General features: G+C 32.6%; 2 protein-coding genes across 6 annotated transcripts in view; one reads left to right on the top strand and one right to left on the bottom strand.

Annotated features, from left to right (window-relative positions):
• Positions 1-230: 230 nt before the first annotated feature.
• On the bottom strand, positions 231-18,324 carry LOC127714650 (zinc finger protein 330 homolog). Its single transcript, XM_052220714.1, has 10 exons — positions 18,168-18,324; positions 12,735-12,754; positions 11,987-12,057; positions 11,213-11,292; positions 8,487-8,613; positions 7,509-7,613; positions 6,976-7,022; positions 5,744-5,861; positions 1,780-1,968; positions 231-446 (listed from the first exon to the last, which is right to left on the bottom strand). Exons 1-10 carry the CDS (start codon positions 18,279-18,281, stop codon positions 355-357), a joined length of 963 nt encoding a protein of 320 aa, XP_052076674.1. The 5' UTR covers positions 18,282-18,324; the 3' UTR covers positions 231-354.
• Positions 18,325-18,342: 18 nt separating this feature from the next.
• The window catches only part of LOC127714647 (rho GTPase-activating protein 26-like), a 70,917-nt gene continuing 67,628 nt past the window's right edge, over positions 18,343-21,631 (top strand). For all 5 annotated transcript variants that reach the window (XM_052220705.1, XM_052220707.1, XM_052220708.1 and 2 more), the window contains exon 1: positions 18,343-18,597. In XM_052220705.1, coding sequence (XP_052076665.1) covers positions 18,444-18,597 — 154 coding nt within the window. In that variant the 5' untranslated portion in view covers positions 18,343-18,443. The remainder of the gene's footprint in view (positions 18,598-21,631) is intronic.

The following is a 21,631-nucleotide window of genomic DNA, read 5'->3' on the forward strand; positions in this document are numbered from 1 at the left end:
CTTTCCAATATTTTCAAATAGCACGATGGGATTTGAAACAGCACTGTCTCCCAAAAATTAAAGCATCAAATTTATAATACATTCTGTTATAAATTCTGGAATATTAGCATGATGGTATAAAATTTAGTGCCAGGATTCCAAAGTACTAGAAGACCCTATTGAGAGCACCGGACTAGAAAACATATTCCTCACTACATTGGTAGGTGTGGCATAAAAAGCTAAAAAGAATCAACAACAAGGATAATTTAATAAATAAATAATCTTTGTTTTCTAATATAAATATTTTGTAGCACTTCGGTACATGTAAAGGTAAATAGATTATTTTAAAACTGGATCACAGACTTTAAACTGTTTCTATTTTATATCCTTGGCAGCATCCACTTTCAATTTCTCAAGCTCATCTTTTAAATCTTCTTCTTCATCTTCCTCTTCATCATCGTCATCATCTGCAAAAGAGTTGAGCTTAAAGTTAAGAAACATTGATAACAATCAAATATAATATTTGATTTCCACTTCAACATTTCTACATTTCTATATAAATATTTAGAAATTAAAGTGCACTACAAACATTGGTGACTAGACTTTGACTTCCCTTTGGCACTACAGCACTTTGGTAAAATTTCTGACCAGTTGAAAAGTTTATTTTGATGAAACATTGCAATTTGGTCAGAATTTTGAATGAACTGCATTAGGTGGAAACAGATACAGTCAAATCATATTAAGTCATAGTAAAAGGTTTCAATGATGGACGCCAAGTGATAGCCACACCTCACATTTTTCAAGGTTTATTTAAGATAGCAGTGAATTAAAATATTTAGTGTTGTTGCAAAGTTGCTTAAAACAGTTCAAAGGTAAACATACATTCAAATCATTGTACTCCCAAGGGTGACTGGGTAATAGAAATATGGTCTCTTGGTCTTCTTCCATTCGGCAGAAAAAACCTTGCCAAAGTGGGGCGTCCATTTGGCTGTGCGGGATGTATGATCAGATGCCTCATGTAGAGATTTTTGTAGGTCAGTTTGATTTCATATTATAGGTTAAACAAATATGTTAATCATCGTTTTTACCTGTATATGAATGAGTTATTGTTGATTTAAACAGTAAACCAAATGGTTTACCCTTGTTTCACTTTCAATGTTGACATTCTTTTTCTTTTAAAAGGTGAACACCCCTAGTTCATGCGTAACCCATCTCTAGCTTAGGGGTGAAATAGGTCACATGAATACGGATTCAATGGGGTTGAATTATTCACTTGCAAGTGAATAGTTCATCAGCAATGTTTCTTAGCTTGTTTTGACAAAATTGAACCAAACTGGCTGCTAAAAGCAAATTATTATTTCACTATTTCATTTTTATGAATGATTGAACAAAAAAATATCTTGTTTTAATTTTTTTTATATCTCGTAGCTTATGCCTCTTTAAATAAAAAGCCTAATTTCTTAATTAATACTAGTAATTATTTTTAAGTTGTATATAAAAATGTACCTCTGGGGAATAAAACATGTACCTTAATATCAGTATTAAATCTTTCTGTAAAGATTATATTGTCTGATTCCATTGAAAGGCTTGTAATATACCAGCATAAAAAGTGGACATCGCATCAAGCTTAGAAACAAAACTGTGGAATTTCAAAGCATTTAGCTAATGGTAAAATTTCATCTGTAACATTTTTGTTGTTGTTGCAATTTATACACTTTGTTACTATCATCCACACGTACAACATGTACTTAGCAAAAATTTTCATCTTCACTATAAGACAAAAGATATTATTATCTTTACCATCTTCGTCCTCATCATCATCATCATCGTCATCATCTTCATCATCATTCCCATTGTACTTTACTCCACCAAAGGAGAACCCACTAGCACCTCCAAAGTCATGATCCTGATACCCAGCATAATCATCATAAGCATAACCATAACCGTCCTGTTCATCATTTCTCTGTCTACCATAGTCATACTTTCTAGCTGTAAAAATTGTTGTTTTTAGGAATATTAGAATGGTCAAATAATATCAGATTAATAGACAATTTTCATGTTACCGACTTTTGACTTGGGAGTATATAATTTTTCTACAGTTTACCTACTCTGTGGGACGACATTCTCGTACTAGGTCAAGTAAGAGCAAATAAAAGAAGTAAAATCAAATTTACAAACGGTGCAATTTTGGGAAAAACACACTAATTGTAAGGTTGATTTTACTTCTCTTAGTTGGTTATACTTGACCCAATACCAGAAAGTCCTAACACAGAGTAGGTAAACTGTAGAAAAATATATACTTAAAAGTCTTATATATAAAAATAGTATACTGCATCCAGTAGTAAGTATTACTGTGTAAAAGAGGATGGAAATAACAATTTAAGGTTCAATACAAATGCCCTTTATTTTAGACAAAATTTCAAATAAGGAATTTAAGCCACTATCACAATTTATTTTATACCGGTAGTTTAAATTCTGACTAGATAGGAATTTTTTATTTTTTTATAACATATCAGAGTTCTTTTTATGACATCCACTTTAGACCTAATTCAATTTTTTTTCTAAATTCAATGAACATTGATGAAAGAACAGCCAATTCCATTTTTTTTTTGGGACTGTAAACATAGTGCACATGCAAAGACGAAAAAGATATTTTAACTTTATGTTTGTAATAACAACCAATTACAGAAACCTGAGCTCTATGTTTTCTTGGCCTCAGACTTTGTTAACTTACAACAACATTTGTGGCCTATTTAGAGTGTACATGTTAACCGTTTATAAGCATAGCTCAACAAACATGATAACATAGTTTTAGTTCACTTCCTGAAATGCATCTACATCTTAAAATAATAATCTTTTCTTGTATTGTTGAAGACCCATTGGTGGCCTTGGGCTGTTTTCTGCTCTTTATTCGGGTTGTTGTCTCTTTGACACATTCCCCGTTTTCATTCTCAATTTTATTAATAATAATAGGTCCCTAACGACATCCTTTACACTTTTACTGGATTGTATCATGAGTAATACTGTCAATATGTTAAAATATGACAATAATTCAAAGGAAGCTTGAAGAAAAGAGATAATCCTTGGTAAACAATTTTGATTGATGACCATTAGGTTATTCCTATGTCAATGCAGAGTACTAAATTTTCCTACCTATGCAGATAATGTGTCCTGACAATATTTAAAGCTCCAAATCGCCCTCATTCTAGACATGTACACTTTAAAATAAAAGTTTTTTAGCATACAGTCCTAATTTATCTGTGATCTCTCTAAAAAGCACCTGTATGCAAAAACATTTGATGATCCTTAATCTTATAGCAGCTTATGAATGAAATTTCATTTCAACTTGAACCATCAATGCAGCACGAATATCAGCCATAATTCACCTAGTTTTGCCTGAATGCTCACCATTACATAATGTGCAACTACATCCAAATTAAGCTTATCCCCAGCATATTATAGTATACCAGATAAAAAAATTTGGAGAAAAATTTACCAGCTTTTCTCTGCACATAGAATTTGGTAGGAGACAACTTTATATATTTTCAGAATGTCATAAAGTTATTTCCATGAGTTGGGAAACCACATTTATAAGACAGTCAGGGGTAATACTTGTACAAGTTATTTTTATTTACTTATTTAATTATATTATTATTTACTTCATCAAATAAATAAAAATAACTTGTACAAGTAGTACCCCTGACTGGAAGAGTTTTCTCTCAAATTAGCCCAAAAGTCAAAATCTACCAAAAACTGAGTTTGACAAAAGTACAGTAAAAGTTATTGATGTCTAAAAAATAAATACCTTATAAAAATCAAAGTGTTTGTGAGCACTGAAGGGTAAAGATTGTATTCATTTTGCATTTTGGAAACTAAAAATCAAACATTGCATTGTATTAAGCAATAGAAGACAAGATATAATTGTAGTTGTTTCAACTAAAAATTATGTATAAAGGAAGATAACTCCAGTTTTAAATATTACTTAAAATATGACATTTAGAACAGATACTAGATTCATCATGCACTCTGTATAATTTATGTAATTTTCTTGACAAGTATGGTTATACACATACACATCATTTTGTTACTTAAATATCTGAGTATATATTTCATTGATAAATTTCTTGAGATGTTCATAGGTTGGATGTGTAGAATGTTGTGTACAATGTCCTATATTTTATGTATATCAAAAGTGATGATAAAATTTGGAAAATTAATAAATATTAAGCCAGCCACATAAGGGTTTGGATTGCATGAATGCAGTCTTTACCCCCAAAAACTAAGTGTAACTATAATACTGGGGAAAAAAATCAAAACTTTTCATCAGACACTATCTCATAATCATTATAAAACTTTTCATAAATTCTAAGAAGGTTGATAAAATTTATTGATGTCTAAAAACTTTAACCACGAACTGTATCTGATTGTTAAGTCCATTTATCAGTACAAGAGTGCACACGCTGAAATGTCTCGCCTTCTTTACTAATCATTGATATTATGTTGATAGTCCTAAATATAAAGCTTTATTACAACTGTCACATAAACTTAACATTAACCAAGTAAACTAAACGTTGACCAATGAACCATGAAAATGAGGTCAAGGTCAGATGAACCATGCTAGGCAGGCATGTACAGCTACAATTCTTCCATACAACAAATATAGTTGACCTATTGCTTATAGTTTACGAAAAACAGACCAAAACACAAAAACTTAACACTGAGCAATGAACCTTGAAAATGAGGTCAAGGTCAAATAAAACCTGCGTGACTGACATAAAGATCATAAAATATTTCCATACACCAAATATAGTTGAATTATTGCATATAGTATTAGAAAAAAAGACCAAAACTCAAAAACTTAACTTTGACCACTGAACCATGAAAATGAGGTCAAGGTCAGATGACACCTGCCAGCTAGACATGTACACCTTACAATCATTCCATACACCAAATATAGTAGACCTATTGCATACAGTATAAGAAAAACAGACCAAAACACAAAAACTTAACTATAACCACTGAACCATGAAAATGAGGACAAGGTCAGATGGCACCTGCCAGTTGGACACGTACACCTTACAGTCCTTCCATACACTGAATATACTAGACCTATTGCTTTTAGTATCTGAGATATGGACTTGACCACGAAAACTAAACCTTGTTCACTGATTCATGAAATGAGGTCGAGGTCAAGTGAAAACTGTCTGACGGGCATGAGGACCTTGCAAGGTACGCACATACCAAATATAGTTATCCTATTACTTATAATAAGAGAGAATTTAACATTACAAAAAATCTTAACTTTTTTTTCAAGTAGTCACTGAACCATGAAAATGAGGTCAAGGACATTGGACATGTGACTGACGGAAACTTCGTAACATGAGGCATCCATATACAAAGTATGAAGCATCCAGACCTTCCACCTTCTAAAATATAAAGCTTTTAAGAAGTTAGCTAACGCCGCTGCCGCCGCCGCCGCCGTAGGATCACTATCCCTATGTCGAGCTTTCTGCGACAAAAGTCGCAGGCTCGACAAAAATGAAAAAACAAATGTTCAAAAATTTGATCTGGGTACTGTCTTTTGATTATAAAAATGTATCTGTTGAATTTTCCTAAAATTGCATGATGGTTTGACCACAAAATGTAGGATTGCTTTGTCTCTCTTCTGCAACAAAATGTTGCAGGCTCAACAATGACAATATTATGTGAAACTGTTAATACTCCCCTTAATGGTTGAAAATATTAATGTAAAGTAGATTCTTACTATTTATACTCATTTCCTTTGTTTCTTGAGTGTTAAAGCCACATTTAGGACATGGAATTGGTTGACCTTTAGGATACTTGAAACCTTTTCTTCTCACATGGTCATCACAGTAACAAATCTGTAACAGAAATTTATCATGTGGTCATCATACAAAGGTTTTAAAACTGACCTTGTAGTCACCTTCAAACAGTAACCAAGGAGATGAACAAACATATTTGAGGGTCCTTGTTCTCTTTCGTTTATGATACAACTTGATAAAACTTTCACATTTGCTCTTAGAACAATGAAATGAGGTTTAAGTCATTTAACCTCAGTCAGATTGCACTTTCCCACGCTATAACTCATAAACTGACCAAAGCATGAATTCTTTACCGTAATCACTGTACATAACCACTGAAAATGTTTATTAATGAACTGTTATAAAGGTCAAGGTCATGTGACTCTTTTCAGATGGACATGAACACCTTACAACCATTCCAGAATAAATATAGTTTATATTCATAATAACTGAAAACTTACCTACATTAAATAAATGTGGATAGTGTCCAGTTAAAGTGACACTACCCAAATTCAACTTGATCTGTGTTTTATCAGTGGAAATCAAAATTAAACATTGCATTGTATAAAGCATTGATTGTAGTTGATTCAACTATAATCATGGACAAAGGAAGATAACTCCAATTTTAAAAATTACTTGATATTTAGAAGAAAATAAAAATTTTGCAATTTTTCCATTTATAAAGGGGCATAACTCTAGAACGGTTAAAGTGACGCCTTCAAAATTCAAACTTGATTTGTGTTTTGTGGTAATAAGCATTGTGTATAAGTTTCATAACATTTGGTTGAGGCAAACTAAAGTAAAAGAACAGAAACCAATTTTGGGATGTACATACGTTCGTTCGTACGTACGTACATACAGACGGACAAGGGTAAAACTTAATGCCCCCTCCGCTACGGCAGTGGCATAAAAAGTAATTGAACCATGAAATTGAGGTCAATAGTGATTGCCATATATACCAGACATGAACTTTAGACAACGCGCCCTCTCTATACAATATGGCTTATCTTAGCTTTTCACCCTACACTAGATCAACATCGTTATGTCTTACATTTGGCAACTTTTGTCACAAACAATAATCTGATGACTCTTAATAGACTTAAGTACTTCTAAATATAAATTATTTATAACTTACCCTACCAACAAGTGAATCGAAATATATCTCACAACTTACCTTACACCTAAGACATGACACCTGACCTAGTTTATTACAGGATACACCTGGAGAGAAAAAGAGGATCAAGTACATACAGAATGTAACGAAAAGTATCTTTACTTAAACAACTTGATTGTTCTCCTCTGCATAACATATGCAACAAATATCATAAGAAATCTATAATAAAGTGAACATGACAAGGTTAATATGTTTAAAAGGAAACAAGTCTTGAAAAATCAATTGACATCAAACCCCCCACACATAGTGATGCTTACATGTCAATAGCTGTTGTGAAAAGTTTCACAGAAAAGAGTTTGCATAAACAAACAAGAATTGCCTATAATTACCTAGTTGGGGTATTAAGTCTTGTTCCTCACATGATATTGTGCTCATTTAAGAATTGTGTTTTGCTGATGTTCAAAACACTTATAGGAACTACTTCAAATACAAAGATATATACACATTATCCTTCATATACAAACTGATAACTGTGTTACGGGGCAAAGATTTGATGAACTAAAATGAAGATCTGCATTAGTTAAGGTACTTACATTTGAAACTTTCAGCATCTAACTGTTGACAGCTAGCCTGATGTTCAAACTGATCATCTTCACATAAAAATTTATTACAGTACGAACAGTTAAACACTCTACCACCTGAAATAAAGTGTTTTCTTTAGACACAAATTTGCCTACTACCATTTCTTCAAAGTTATCAACAAATTGTTTATGAATTCAAATAGCTATGTGTTGACTGCTTAGTTTCTCTTTGAATTTCTTTGATATTGTGATTGCTAACCATCTATACATGACAGGTGCCACATGTGGAGCAGGATCTGACTACCCTACCAAAGCACCTGAGATCACCCCCCGTTTTTGGTGGGGTTCGTGTTACTCAGTCTTAAGTTTTCCATGTTTTGTTTTGTGTACTGTTGTCTGTTGGTTTTTTTCTTTTTTAGCCATGGTTTTGTCAGTTTATTCGTAATGGTTGGCATCTATGACTGTCCTCATAAATTAAAGGTGTCAATTCATATCACATGAGGGCGTCTGAACCTTGTTTATTATATGAGTGTGTATGGGTTTTTTGCTCTTTGTTTGAAGAATTTCTAGCAACTAATAATAATAAAATTGTATATCAATTGTAAGACATCTAGCTAATCATTAACAATATATTTTCATATAACTTAAACTTATATTATGAATTACAATATTAAATAAGAAACAAATACATATAAACAAAATTGCAATTAAGTTTTTTTGAGAGGCCTGAATATTAATGCAAAGGCAGATATGGCTACTCTTCAGGAGCAAAACATATTAAGAAGAGTTTTATTGAGAGATTTGTATTTCAGAGAAAGTTTAATTTTGGTCTGTTGTTTACAAGTTAATTTGTCATGGAGATTAATTGTATGTCTGTCTTTCTCTTTTGACGATCATTGTGAATTGTGAATTGATCTACACATGAAATTTTAGACGTTGATTGATGTTTTTTTATAACAGAGTTGCGTCCCTTCTCTTTCCCTAACATACCAAATTCCCATACACCTCTTTTACATTCATCACATTCGGCATCCCTGAGAGGACATGAACAGGCATGTGTATTCAGACATTTACTACCATGGCATACCCAGGCTTCACAGAAATCACATATAGCTCCCTGAAAAGTAAAAAAAAAAAAAAACTAGAGGCTCTCAAGAGCCTGTGTCGCTCACCTGTATTTACTGATGCTTTGGAAATCATGTAAAATAAGGTTAAAATCATAATCAATAGTAAAAGATATTAGATATTATAATGATATCTAAGATAATAACAAAAAACTGCAAAATTTTTGTAAAATTACTAACTCAGGGGCAGCAACCCAACAACGGGTTCTCGGATTCGTCTGAAATTTTCAGGGCAGATAAATCTAAATTTGATGAACATATTTGCCACCTTTCAGATTTGCTCTAAATGCTTTAGTTTCAGAGATATAAAGCAAAAACTGCATTTTACCCCTATGTTCTATTTTTAACCAAGTCGGCCATGATGGTTGGAAGGCGGGGTCATCGGACAAATTTTTTAAACTAGATACCCTAATAATGATTATGGTCAAATATGGTTAAATTTGTCTCAGTAGTTTCAGAGAAGAAGATTTTTGTAAAAGATTAGACTCTAAATGCTTTGGTTTTAGAGATATAAGCCAAAATCTACATTTTACCCCTATGTTCTATTTTTAGCCATGGCGGCCATCTTGGTTGGTTGGCGGGGTTATTGGACACATTTTTAAACTAGATACCCTAATGATGATTATGGCCAAGTTTGGTTAAATTTGGCCCAGTGGTTTCAGAGGAGAAGATTTTTGTAAAAAGCTAACGACGATGACGACGGACGCCAAGTGATGAGAAAAGCTCACTTGGCCCTTCGGGCCAGGTGAGCTAAAAATGTAGTCATAGCATAACAAAGCCTCATAGACATGATGGAATTAACAGATTGATCAATGAAAACATAAACACATTTTATTGTCAAAGAATAAACAAGCTTCACAAACATCATAAATAGATTTGATATTTATACAACTTCATAATCACATTTACTACAATAGAGTTCAATCATTTCACATAAATAACAGTTCCCCTAAAAACTGGACACAGACTGATATTTTGCTTTGGATTTATATAATAATCATAAATCTGATATCATTACAGAGCTCCAGATAAGAATTCATAAATTGGGGTTTTTACCCACTAATTTTGATGTAATTGAGTGAAATAGTTTTTTTCAATTGCATTATTAATTCAAATTCACCCCTCAAGCAAATATCAAATTGGTTTTTCACCACCAAGCTCCTGAATGTATTGGGTTTTTTCATCGTCTTAATATTGAATTGAGGCGTGTCATAATGTAATCATATCAAACAAAGATGTTCATCCACTCTTATCTTACATATATATTTCTTTCAAGTATGTGATAGCTGTTTTATTAGGTTTAAACACTGACGAGAATTTTTTTTGTCAAATTTGTGTTTGGTTTGTTTCAACTGTTCCCCCAGTTTGGTATTTTCTGTCAATTTATATAAACTGGTTTTACTAGTGGGGCAGTTACTGATTACCTTTCTAGAGCACATACAATCACCCCTGGTTTTTGTTAAGGTTATTATAACATTCCGTTGACATTGCTTGTCAGCATTTTATTTTTCCAAGAATGGTAAATATAGTTTGGAACAAAATGCTATCATGATTTATAAGAGTGAAGTGCAAGTCAGACTCTGCTTCATTATCATCACATTCAATATCAGAGGCAACTTTGTCAATGTGTAAATTTTTATTGATGATATCCATATGTTCAGCGCTCTCATTTTGTCTTGTCACTGCTGATAGCTGAATACTTGGGGTTCCTTTGTGGACCAAACCACTTGTACGTTGTAACTTTGTTGTCTCAGCAGCTTGCGGTAGACTTACATTCAGAGCAATATATATATGAGACCCTTGTTTAATTGATTTTATTTAGCCATGGGTTCTTTCCTTTCCGCGTCTTTGCTTAAATTTTGTAGTATTTTCATCGAAGCAAGAAAAGACAAGGTTGATGATTTCGTCTAAAATGCCTCATATATTCGTATTTGTCGCCTTTTCCATTAAGGAATTGATAATGTGACTTGCATACTCAGTGGTCTGTTGTCAAATAGTTCAACAGAATATACAACTTTTTTACAAGCGAGCTTTTATCTGCCTCTTCGACTCATGGTCGGTCAATGAAAATTTTATAAACTGGTCCCTAATGTTTACTGGAGATACAGCTTTGAATAACGGACAATTCCTTCCAACAGGAACCCAGATCAGATATTTGATGTAACGCTCTATTTTTAGTAGATTTTCTTACTCTGATTTCCTAAAATTACTAAAACCAGAAAATCCTTGTTTTTTTGGCCCCTAATTCCTAAACGGTTTAGGCCATAACCCCCAAAATCAATCCCAACTTTCCTTTTGAGGTATGGAACCTTGTGGTACAATTTCATAGAGATAAATGATGACGACAACAAAGTCATACCTTATCAACCAATTTTGCGGTCATATAAAAAAATAGCATAGTGATGTTATTTTGTACTTATATATTTTTGTTGTATATATACAGGTTGCACTATACTAAACCATTCATTCAATCATTAATATAAGTCATCTAAAAACAAGAACATTATAGTACAACAGAAATTTTCTCAACTGTGGACAGTTGATCATATCTGATTTGTGAGATATATACAATCTGATCCTTTGTATACATACCACCATGTTTAATCCTACTGTGTGTTGATTTGGATGCTTGATAACACAGTCTCCTAACTTGGCTAAACATTTCTGTTTTCCTGTAAAAAGATGATTAAAATTCATTTAATTAATAGAAAAACAAACAAAAACAAAAAAAAAAACAGAAAAAAAAATGTTCTTCCTGTAAGACATAATCATTTAAGATGAAGAACAGCAATAAAAGCGCTACATTCCTTTGCTTTTGTGTTTTTTGCTGTGCACATACTGATTTTGTGGATGTATACCCCATATCTTTTCTTCTCTATTATAGTTACCATTTTCTATGTTGTCACAATAATAAATTGAATGAAATCACAATTACTTGCAACTTTGGCATCATAAATGAATTTAACGAGTATAAATATGAAAGAGCTGTTTGAGAAGTATACTACATTTTGTAAAACCAAAAAATAAGTAAAGAGTTTATTAGAAGTTATAAAGAAGATTGTAATGTTAAGTGATTTTCTGTCTAAAGAAAATGTGGTGCATTTCCCATTTCTCTGTAATGAGGTATGCTTTCAACTTCTATGGAAAATTAACTAAAAAAGTTATGTTGACATGGTTGCGTTTGATGAACATATCATGAAAAATACAAATTTCTTTATGATGAGTAATAGAGAGAAAATACTGACATATAAGTCTCTAAACACAATAGCTCTAATGGAGCTTTTGTTAGTTGAAGTCATATTTATGATAAAATGTGTATAACATATTTCTGTACATCTATACGTTGATTATAATATTTCAACATACCACACTGCCCGCAAACAGGAAGTCTCTGTAGAGTGTTACAAAAATAACAAAACGCTCTGTTCTTCTGTGTTCTGTGAGAAAGAAGCAAAATAATTTCAACTCTGTTAAAAATGTATGCATTAATGTAATCACGGTAATAAAAATATACAACAAGTGTTAAAAACTTTACATAAAAGTTTTTTTTATCTTCGGGGTGCCTTTTGTTTGACATAAAACATCAGTAACTTAAATGTTTTTGCAAACCATGTTCCATACAAATATATATTTTACCATAAATCTAAATATTGACTAACACATGGAATCATTTGGTGTCTTTGAAACTGTATAAACTAGCAAAAAAAATCATCATATATTGATCATAACATTTCTATTATACACAATAGTCATAAGAATGTTTGATTCTATCTGGTTTTTTTTCTTTTAAATTGGCATTTTAAAATCTATTTACCACATAACAACTACCAGTTTGACTTTTGACTTAGCAACTATACCACATCATGTTATCTACATTGTACACAGCTTATTGAAAGCGAACTGCAGGTACATTACATGCTCACTTATTATTTTAGTGTATATTGTTGAAGGATGCAGCAGTTATCATACTGAAGGTCAGTAGTTATCTCCAGCTTCCTCCATGAAATAGAACAATAGTGCTGAAAGTGGTGTTAAACACCAATCAATCAATTCAAATCAATTGAAGGAAACAGCTGATTTGATCAAATTTATAAGTTATTCTTTATATACTCACTTTTTACATGAATCACATTCCTGTAACAAAAAGACATGATTGTTAATACTGTAATCTTGTCAAGAGCTTTCAGTACCTAGTTCTTAAACAGAATTTTTTTTCCAGACCTATCCCTATCAGCACATACCTGCCAACAGCCAAACTATGGAATGAGTTGCCATACCATTTCAGAACTGAAACATCTTTCACTCAATTGAAAAGTATACGGGTAATATAAAACTCCTGGAATAACAACTCATGCCATTGCCATGATTGCAATGCATATGTTTAATAGATATAAGAAGATGTGATATGAGTGCCAATGAGACAACTCTCCATCCAAGTCAAAATTTATAAAAGTAAACCATTATAGGTCAAAGTACGGTCTTCAACACGGAGCCTTGGCTCCCACCGAACAGCAAGCTATAAAGGGCCCCAAAAATTACTAGTATAAAACCATTTAAACGGGAAAACCAACGGTCTAATCTATATAAAAAACGAGAACACTTATGAACCACATCAACAAACGACAACTACTGAACATCAGATTCTATCTATTTTTCAAGTTTTATGTTACAGCTTTGAAACATAGAAGTGCTGTTTATTATACTTCCTCTATTATTTATGTTTTATCTGCTCAGTATTTTTATCATTTGTGCTTAATACTTTAGTTTAGTGTTTTATGTTGCTGTTTTAATGTTTAATGCTACTTATAGATATTTGCTTAGTGCTAATGCATGCCATATAATGCAGAGCTCACACTACAAGGCGACTGGGGCAAAGAAGTTGCTATACGACCTTCAAAAGCAATATCTAGTCACCCCAGTGTTTACAACAGTCGCTCTCAATTGGTTCAATATCCCACAAAAGTAGTGATTAAACAATAATCTCTGTGCAGTGATATTGGACCTGTTTCAATTTTGAACAAGTGACTGAGCTTAACCATTTGTGCTGATTTGGAGAACAGAATTGAACTGTGTACCTGTACCTATTTGCTTCTGTCATCAGGAATTTGACATTTTTACTAAGTTGATGAAACAGCAATCTTTCATTTATAATTAAAAAATTTAAGGACAAAAACAATTTATTTCTTTATTGGCTGTGGCAAGTCCAACAATGAGAAGATGACATTTTATTATTATTAAACATTGCTATATATACATTTATTATTTCAGTCCCCTAGTCCATGACAAAATAAAGCAAGGTACTAGAAATGACATCACAAATTAGATTGTTTTGCTCTAAAATGATGACAGTTGTGTTCAGTTGATACATTTTAAAATCTTGATGCATCTCTAGACTCACCAGTTTTCAAAGTGATAAGTCCAGACAGATTTTCGTAAGTCCTGGACTCATGGCCTTGCCTTGAGAACACTGTCAACTATGGCCGAAACCCGGATTCTAATGACAGGAGTCATCATACTTCAGAATTATAGGGAGAAGTGACTTTTCCCTGGCAGCCAAACAGGGAGAAGTGAAGCACTAACTAAGTGAGACTTCAGGGAGAATTTAAGGATCACATTAATACTTTTTCAGAATTATCTATACCTTTTTGTTATTTTTCAAAGCATTTTGCATGACAACTGTTAAGATGGTATTTCATTGCCTTTGCATGCTTGTGGTCTGAATTATATTTGTACCTTCGGACATAAAGTCTCAAAAAATATTATAAGGGCCATAAGAGCTAGGTTCTGCAGCTAGGTCTGAATTATATTTGTACCTTCGGACATAAAGTCTCAAAAAATATTATAAGGGCCATAAGAGCTAGGTTCTGCAGCTAGGTCTGAATGAATTGAAGATTTGACATTGTTCAAATTTTGCTGCATCTTCAAGATTTTTCAATCAAAAGTCTGTTTTGAATTGCTCACAATTGTGTTTAATAACATTAAATAAAGCAAGAAGCTAGGACCCTTTAAAACAAAATAATAATCAATTGATAAGTAAGTTTTAATATCTTGAATACGGTTTCACTGTCTTTCATTACCAAGATCATAATAATTAAGGCCAAATAAAAGTATATGTGTGGTTCCTGTTACCCGACCAACCTTTCACGAATAGTAGCGGAAATCCCAGGCCTAGCAATTGCGACTGAACATTCGAAAACGTCCTCGCTCATTGGCTTATGCACAGGAATTGACCAACAGAATTATTCGGGGGAAACCACGATTTTTAACATGGTAATTACTCTGTTGATTTCAAATTGTGTGCGATTGTTTGCAGATATTCATGATTGATATAGGCCTATACATCTAGAAAACATCTAATTCAACATGTACTTAAATAAAAATAGGGTGCAAACGAACCCAGGGGGTGAATATGTGGGGTGCAAACTAGTAGGATGCGTTTGTGTTATTGGAGCCAATTGACCAAATACAAATGTACTAGTAAAATAGGCCACTTCATGGTTAGTTCGGTCATATTGAATAGGGGGCTGATTTTTTGGAAAGAGGTAGAAATAGTATGATAGTACAGGAAATCCTATGCATGTTTCCAAGCAACTGTCCTGTTTAATGATGCTTTCTTGTATTTTTCAAACCATTTTTACCTCCATTATGAAAATCTGCCCCCTATTCAACATGGCTGCACCATAGATATACATTGTAATAGCCATAGATAAAGTACTCAGAATATGTCCCATTAAGCCCCATGTAGTTTCCTTTGAAATATCAAAAGCACGGCACTGCGTGTAGTGGCCTGTGATGTAGATGATATTTGCCGACATCCTCCCAATAGACTTATTACTTATCATAATTATATTTAATTATATTTGAATTATCAGGTATATAAAATTAAATTGTCATAGCACTTGCATCGGTTGCACTTGGGAAATAAGACCTGTATGATTGACAAGAGGAGACACATCGTTTACTGATGGTATGCGTGGTTAAGAGGTCGAACTGAGTCGAATTTTTCTATGGCGATTTAAAGAAAAAAGTTTTTATCAAGATTCAAAATAGTGAAATCCTATTTTATGCCAATAGGAAGAAATTATTATTTTTTAGAAAAAAAAAAAGATTTTTACAAATGTTGAAACTTTGAAAATAAAGAAAAAAATTTGTAAGGGTTCCGCGGAACCCACTGTCTCGCCTACTTTTGCTGTTAATCGCAGGTTCAACAAAAATGAGGAAAAAAATTAATAAAAATATTCCTCTCTATACTATCTTTTGATTGTAAGTAGCTTCTGTCCAAGTTTGGTAAAAATCCAGGATGGTATTTGAATCTAATAAATGATTTTAAAACTTTAACTGCAGACTGTATGTAAAGTTAACTGGAAGAAAAACTAAGTCCATTTATAAGTAAAATACGGAAAAATGGAACAAAATTTTATCAAAGTTTCCTTCTAGATACTAGCTTTTGATCATAAACAAGCTTCTGTCCAAGTGTGGTACAAATCCAGGATAGTTTAAGAAAGTTGTTAAAATTTTAAAAACTTTAATCACAGAGTGAATGTAATGTTAACTGGCAGAAAAACTAAGTCCATTTATAAGTAAAATACGGAAAAAATGGAATTTCTTTTTACAAAATTTACCTCTAGATACTATCTTATGATCATAAACAAGCTTCTTTCCAAGTTTGGTAGAAATCCAGGATAGTTTAAGAAAGTTATTAAAATTTCAAAAACTTTAACCACAGAGTGAATGTAATGTTTCCTGGCAGAAAAACTAAGTCCATTTATAAGTAAAATACGGAAAAAATGGATTTTTTTTTTACAAAATTTACTTTTGAATATAATCTTATGATCATAAACAAGCTTCTGTCCAAGTTTGGTAGAAATCCAGGATAGTTTAAGAAAGTTATTAAAATTTCAAAAACTTTAACCACAGAGTGAATATTTGTGGACGCCGCCGACGACAACGCCGACGGAATGTAGGATCGCTATGTCTCGCTTTTTCGACAAAAGTCGAAGGCTCGACAAAAAGGAATACATCATAAACTTATTAAATGTCTGCACTGTGGATTATAAAAGCTTGAGCTAGTTGCTTAAATATACTTTCATTAGAAATTTCCATATGTCACTTGATCTTATTGAATGTTATTTGTTTAAATCTCAAATAAGTGATATTATTGTCATGTCAAAATTTTATTCTTACTGAGTTCGGCTTAAATTTACAGTGGAAGAGGGTATAAAACAGAAACTCAACTTGACATAAAAAAAAAATCATTTGCAAATATTTTATGTGTATATAAATTGTTGTTTTTAATATATCAGTAAAACATTTATCAACAACATCTTTTAATATATGTTCCTGTATATTTTGCCATGTAGTTCCTCTTTTTCAAATCTTAACATCGCGTATTTCAATCTTTTAAACGTTGGTGAAGAAAACATATGTGGTGGACATACTGAAATACATTAAATAATTGGGAAATAGCACAGGCACGTCTCTGAATTTTTTTCTTCTATATACCTTTCTGCTTACCATTTTTCGTGCTTGTTTTGCAATTAAATAGCTGGTGGTATATTCTGATGGTTGATTTCATTTTTGAAGTAAACAATTTATATACACATGTATTTAAAAGTGTTATAATTGCTATGAGAAAATTAAAATATAGGAGTTTTGTCCTGTGTCATTCATGGTTTATTTTCCCTTCCTTCTAACAATTGTGCTAGAGGTATTATTCGTACCATAAATAAGCTATATATATATATATCCCTCTGTAAGTCTGCCCGTTCAGTTGTCAACTTACTTTTTATGTACCGGTACTTTATTTATATCACTTCTTTGGTTTGGTATGAACCCAGTTGTGTGTATTTTCGATTTCAGTGATTGATTACATGATTGTTGATTCACAACGTTCAGTGGCAAATATTTGATGTATACTCAGGACTAATAAGAACCATATAAATATCGGTCATCTTTACTTGCATTTTAAGCACGTATATAAACATTCCAAACAAAATGCCAAGGAATTACACCTTGTATAATGAAAGGTATATACAAAATAAAACTGTATCAAATAACTAATTTTTAACAAATAGTTTTACGCTCATATCGAGTATTTAAATTTCAACTTTCAGGAACTACCATGTAAATGATGTACCGGAAGATTACCATAACTACTGAAGAATGACATATTACTCTCCCGGTTCACCATTAATTAGAAATTAATCGACGGCAATTGCCAATAAAGGCAAATGGACACCAAGTGTGACATGTATATAATATGTCAGGGTGATAAAATTTCAGCAAATATCATCTGCTTTTGATGTGGGTTCAGTACTTTATCTATGACTATGGCTGCACTAACCGTGAAGGGGCCTATTGAAATAGTAAATATGTGCACAAAAAATGTTGAATAGTCGAGGGAGTGCAAACACTGTATATAAAGAGAGCACCTGTACTACATATGAAAATATGGTACCTCTACAAAGATAAGCTAGATTAGATTAGAAATTACCACTCCCCCCTTTCTTTAGGAATCGTGATTTATTCATTTCTGAAGACTTTATACCATAATGTAGTTGCATGGCCTTTCCACAAGTGATTTCTCTTGTGTTCTTATTTCCCTTTGTCTTTCTCTCTGCTTTTCCGCCTTTTTTCTTTGCCCAGTTTTTTTCTTTGGCATTTTGACACTTGCACATGTGTATGCCGGAAATAAAAATATAATTTCTGAATGAATTGGACGCATGCGTATTAAAACAGGAAGTAGCTATAATGTAGCTGTCAAAATAACTCGGCCCCCAAAAAAGCTAAACATTTTGTATCAAGGTGATATTCAAATCTGAAAATGGGTCTTGAACCCCTTGAATTTGCGGAGTGTTTAACTGACAGTCCTGGTTTTCGTGAAAAGCTTCACGATCACGAGAAAGAACTTGAGAGAACTAGCAAGGCTATTAAAGCCCTTATTAGTGATGGTAAAGATGTCTTAGCAGCATCAAAAAGTATGTATTATGTTTAAATTAGGCTTCAAAAAGAGAATAGTGTAAGATATTAAGTACATTTTACATGAAAGAAATAAACTAGCTTCTTCATATTTACAGACATACATTGTATATATACATGATATAGTTCTGTAATTTTAATACACCTTATCGCTATTCCCGGTTGACCAGAGAATCTGTCCTGCTTGAACTATTGATGTCCTGCTTGAAATATTGACGTCATACAACAATCACTTTTCCATTGTGGCGTCAGATATTTTGTATTATGGCGTCAAAATTTTACGGGAACCTGTGTGATGTCCAGTAATGGCGGACAAATAGCGATAAGGTGTATTGTCTTGTAGTACATTTACTTGTTTAAGTATACATACATCATGTATCTATTGTATAAGTCATAGCATTTAGTATATCACTGGCCTGTTAATTGAGTCGGTAGACTAAATGTTATGATATCGAAACAAACAGATTTAATAATCAAATAAACAAAATTAATGGACTTGGGGACAGGGTTAAGTCAGGAGCCTCTAGCCTTTGTTAGTCTTGTATTATTTTTAATTTTAGTTTCTTGTGTACAATTTGGAGTTTAATATGGCGTTCATTATCACTGAACTAGTATATATATTTGTTTAGGGGCCAGCTGAAGGACGCCTCCGGGTGCGGGAATTTCTCGCTGCATTGAAGACCTGTTGGTGACCTTCTGCTGTTGTCTGTTCTATGGTCGGGTTGTTGTCTCTTTGACACATTCCCCATTTCCATTCTCAATTTGATTCTTGTGAAGGCCAGTAGACAGGTCCCTGAATCATGATTTTCTGTTTGGATGCATCCCGATAACACTAGCTGAGTCCTTATATCATCAAGATTTACCTACAGCTGTTCAAAAGTATACATATACTTGCTTGTCAAGTTGTCAATATTTTATAACCAGAAATTGACTTCTGTTTTCATTTATTGCTTTTAGTAAAAGGTATATCCTGAAAAAGCTGAAAATAAAAGAGGTATTCATGAACACTTTGATTGAGCTATGCTACTGTGATAAACCATAGGAGATACAAATTTGTTTACCTGTGAGCTCATTTTATTCTGCAATAAAGTTGAAGGAAGCCAATTAATTATCAAAGTTTTTTAAAATGAAAATTACTTTCTGTAACACATTGGAAATTACTTTCCTGTAACAGTTGGAAATAATGTAAACAAATATTGTAGGTTGATAAAGGGATAAGGTCTAGTTTGGTGCATTTGGCCTGGGACTTTTAAACTAATAGTATAATAGTCCCTGATTTGGCAGAAAAAGAAAATGTCGGAAAACAATTTTTGTGTTTTGGGTTACCTAAATAACCCTTATTTTGAGCGCCAACTCCTAAACTTTGTTTAATCATTCCTTTGAAAGCTTTTCACCAATATATCAGTTGTTATTATTGCTAAATGATTTTATCAAATTATATATCGACGAAACAGAGTATTCAGGACATTTAATAACACACGCATGTATTTTTTTTTCTAAAGCAGTCTAAACATGCTAAATATTTACATGATTTATCTTAATTTTCAAACACAAAAATGAAATTGGCCATGCAGTTACTGACATACATTTTGTATTAAGTAATGATGTTCAATCCTTGATTCTCCTGCAATATACATGCACATGTAAATGACCTGTTAGTTTGTTAATTTAATGAAAATGACAGAATTTTATTCTTGATTCTGTAACTTAGTTATAAATGTACAATGTCATGTGAATGTACAGGAATCACTTATCTTACAGAATCTTGTGGTGATGTTTGGTACATTATATTTAATTGTGTCTGAAGTAATTATACATATATGTACATGTTTTCGAAAAAGGGTTTTGTTGCAGTTTTCCACTTGGATTTCAGGCTTTAAAGCTACATGTAGGCAACCCATAAGTTGACTAGCTTATAGAAATATGGTCAGCTGAATTTCTCTGTCAGATCTGGCAGAACAAACCATGCTAAAGATGGACATCCATTTGATTGTGTGGGACATTTTAATATGCAGACATGATCATTCTGTATAGGGATGTTAAATCTGATGTCTTGTGTAGGGACTTAGCCACATTAATTAACTCTTGCAACAACTCCTCAAGGGGTTCTTAGGTGGCCTGTTGCAAGGAAATATTATGTCCCTTTCCAATGACAGTCCAAATTTCCTGTCATTCATCCTGGATGACCCTCTTTGCATGTAAATGTCTTAATTAGTGTTTGTTGTGAATATGCACAAACCATTTGCCTCTGGACATTAAGCTGGCAACAATCAATCAAATGAATCAATCAGGAAAAGGACAGATTTTAGCAGTACCTGTAATTGTCACTTGTGTAACAAAGAATTTCAAATGCCTTCAATAAAACCATTAGTATAATGTATATACATGTACACAACACATTTTTGAAAGTACAAATGTATACAGGTTATATGCAAGAAATTAGTGAAATTAGTGAAATTGCAATTTCTTGTAAAATTATTGACTAGAAGTCTGTTTTCGAATACTTTTTAATATTGAAAAGATAATTTTGATGATGATAGGACTCAGATTACAAAATTTATGTAACCAGGAAACCCAGGTTCATGATATGGCCTGTCCAGACAGAAAATGGTGTCTCCAGGGTGCATGTATGCACCTTAACAAGAACCCTAGGATTGTAGAGTGTGTACATGAGATCCTTTATTTACAAATGTAGTAGGTCATGTAGGTATGTTATTACTGTCAGTATTGATTGATTGATTAATTATCAGTTTAACATGTGCTTTGTTATGGAGTGTACATGTACATTATGCACATGCCAGTACCAAAAGTATTGTCTATTTAGCATGTTTGGATTGAGTTTTTTAATTATATACATGTAAAGAGCCACAAGGAACATGTATAAGTAGGGGTAATTATCAGGTATTAATCTGCATAAGAGTTGATAAGTCAATTACCTACAAATTTCTATAACTGTCAGCCATAATTACTTCTACAGAGCATTTGTTCAGGAGAATTCACTTGTAATTGACTTGTACAGATGTATGTGCAGTT

The sequence above is a fragment of the Mytilus californianus genome, unplaced genomic scaffold (genome assembly GCF_021869535.1).
Source record: "Mytilus californianus isolate M0D057914Y unplaced genomic scaffold, xbMytCali1.0.p SCAF_9, whole genome shotgun sequence".
NCBI classification, from domain to species: domain Eukaryota; kingdom Metazoa; phylum Mollusca; class Bivalvia; order Mytilida; family Mytilidae; genus Mytilus; species Mytilus californianus.

What these genes read in the sequence shown, in the direction of transcription:
- LOC127714650 (XM_052220714.1), bottom strand. Translation starts at nt 18,281, where the DNA reads ATGCCAAAGAAAAAAACTGGGCAAAGAAAAAAGGCGGAAAAGCAGAGA. An exon ending in TCCTGTTTGCGGGCAGTGTG is followed by an intron (nt 11,293 to 11,986) that starts GTATGTTGAAAT and finishes ATCTTTTTACAG; the next exon opens with GAAAACAGAAATGTTTAGCC. An exon ending in TGTCATGTCTTAGGTGTAAG is followed by an intron (nt 5,862 to 6,975) that starts GTAAGTTGTGAG and finishes TTTCTGTTACAG; the next exon opens with ATTTGTTACTGTGATGACCA.